Source organism: Moschus berezovskii, chromosome 11, assembly GCF_049115385.1.
Source record: "Moschus berezovskii isolate FMDL1 chromosome 11, NW_MosBer_1.0, whole genome shotgun sequence".
Lineage (NCBI taxonomy): Eukaryota > Metazoa > Chordata > Mammalia > Artiodactyla > Moschidae > Moschus > Moschus berezovskii.
In genome coordinates, this window is record NC_142470.1 from 20,086,893 (window position 1) to 20,089,224 (window position 2,332).

The 2,332-nt window shown below is 44.7% G+C and overlaps 1 protein-coding gene across 9 annotated transcripts in view; it reads left to right on the forward strand.

Moving 5' to 3' along the window:
• The window catches only part of ATP6V1C2 (ATPase H+ transporting V1 subunit C2), a 64,314-nt gene extending 62,441 nt beyond the window's left edge, over positions 1-1,873 (forward strand). For all 9 annotated transcript variants that reach the window (XM_055401082.2, XM_055401081.2, XM_055401086.2 and 6 more), the window contains 2 exons: positions 1,203-1,335; positions 1,594-1,873. In XM_055401082.2, coding sequence (XP_055257057.2) covers positions 1,203-1,335; positions 1,594-1,683 — 223 coding nt within the window. In that variant the 3' untranslated portion in view covers positions 1,684-1,873. The remainder of the gene's footprint in view (positions 1-1,202; positions 1,336-1,593) is intronic.
• Positions 1,874-2,332: the final 459 nt, after the last annotated feature.

The following is a 2,332-nucleotide window of genomic DNA, read 5'->3' on the forward strand; positions in this document are numbered from 1 at the left end:
TGCCTGACTCGGGCATGAAGCATCGGTAGTATTGCATATCCAAGCATTTGCTCAATGGTAGTAAATATATATGTATTTTTTAAAACAGTGACCCATTACAAAATGCACATTTACTTAATATAGCACTTGGTGTAAACATCTTATTTTTGGTTGCACTGGGTCTTTGTTGCTGTGCGCAGGCTTGCTGTAATGGTGGAGAGCAGGGGCTACTCTCTAGTTGCTGAGCACGGGCTCTAGACCCACAGGTTTCAGTAGTTCTGGGCACAGCCCCTTGGCTGCTCTGTGGCATGTGGGATGTTCCTGGACCAGGGATGGAATCCGTGTACCCTGCATTGACAGGTGGATTCTTAGCCACTGGACCACCAGGGAAGTCCCAGTGTAAATACTTCGTTGCGATAACACAATAGGAAAAGCTGCCAGTAAGTGATTTTTACATGTACTCTGGCATCCAAAGTCCATTTAAAATCCTGTCCACCCAAAACTCGGCAAAAGGAATGAACAATCTTGATAAATCAGATCTGTGTGTGCTGGTCTTTCAGTTCAGTTCAGTTGCTCAGTCATGTCCGACTCTCTGCAACCCCATGCATCACAGCATGCCAGGCCTCCCTGTCCATCACCAACTCCTGGAGTTCACCCAAACTCATGTCCATCGAGACGGTGATGCCATCCAGCCATCTCATTCTCTGTCATCCCCTTCTCCTCCCTCCCCCAACCTTTCCCAGCATCAGAGTCTTTTCCTGTGAGTCAACTCGTCGCATGAGGTGGCCAAAGTATTGCAGTTTCAGCTTTAGCATCGGTCCCTCCAATGAACACCCAGGATTGATCTCCTCTAGAATGGACTGTGGAGAAAAGTAAAGCCACTAAACTGCATTTTAGACAAAGGCTTTGGAGTCAGAATATTTGTAGGACGGCCTCCTTTCAACTTGAGCCCTTACTACCTGACAATCAACACATACCCAAGGGACCGCTTGGCTCTAGTCAAAGACTGTCACCATCAGAAGCTGTTGAGCATGTTCTAGAGATTTTTCTGTGCAGAAAGATCTAATAATTAGCCTCACTCCTGACCCTTGACATTCTGCTCAACCGAGTTTTCTTCTCCTGGGCTATGTTGGCTGATTTTTCACTCTTTCTAAAATTTACTGTCAGGTTCATTTTACCCATACTGGCAGTAACTCTGTTACACACTTGGTCTGCCTCAACAGGTATGGACTGCCAGTGAACTTCCAGGCGGTTCTCCTCCAGCCTCATAAGAAGTCATGCACCAAACGTTTACGAGAGGTTCTGAACTCGGTCTTCAGGCATCTGGATGAAGTTGCAGCTGCAAGTATATTGGATGTAGGTATAGCATCCAGAGAAACCTGCCTTTTCTAGTAAGGTCAGCTTCTCCACATGGAGCTACTCCCCCAAAATGGTACCTGCCGGACTATTAGAAAAATCTACACTTCACAAATGTGAAAGGTTAACAAGAGATTGTATGCATGAGTTAGGGGTGGGCTGTGGCAGGCAGGAATTACAGTCAGTGCCTAGAGAGCTTTCCTCATACAGAAACATAAAACGAGAAGAGCTCATGCACTAACGTGACATCTTTTACAGGCATCTGTGGAGATCCCTGGACTCCAACTCAGCAACCAAGACTACTTTCCTTACGTCTACTTCCACATCGACCTTAGTCTTCTCGACTAGAAAGATGAGCTGGTGCCGCTAAACTTGAGTATTCATGCAAACTACTACAGACGCTTCTTTCCTCTGGCCAGAGAACAATTTAAGTATCCTACAGAATTTAGATTTTTAGAGAAATTGCTCACAAAGATTATTGACAGTTGTTATTTATTTTTTGTAAGTTACAATAAAGAAATGTTCTCAGTCCTTTGAATTGTCTCTTCACTTATATTCTAACGTAATTCAAAAGTTCAGTTTTCTGAATGTCTTACATGAATGGAGACTTCCTATCAGTTGGTAACTTGCTGCTGTATTTCCTGTCTTCACAGGACGTGCTGTGAGGGTTTAATCGTAACATATCAAAACCTTAGGCTAAGTGTATAACCAGCCCTTTTCCCTAGTAGTTGCTGGTGATGGCCCAAAGACAAAAGACTGGGCATGGAGGACAGTTCCCACTTGAAGATCCACACTGGTTTTCATCCTTCTATATAAACTCGCTTTACGTTTCACATTTACAGCTGGAACCTGGCCTTGTGGGTCACAGGTAAGACCTGTGTGGCAGCAGGCATCCAGATGGTGTCACGTGAGCCGTTACAGGGAGGACAAACGTCAAGGTCATCCCTTCACAATATTAATGTATGGGCTGAATACTGCACTCTGAATTTACCATGTG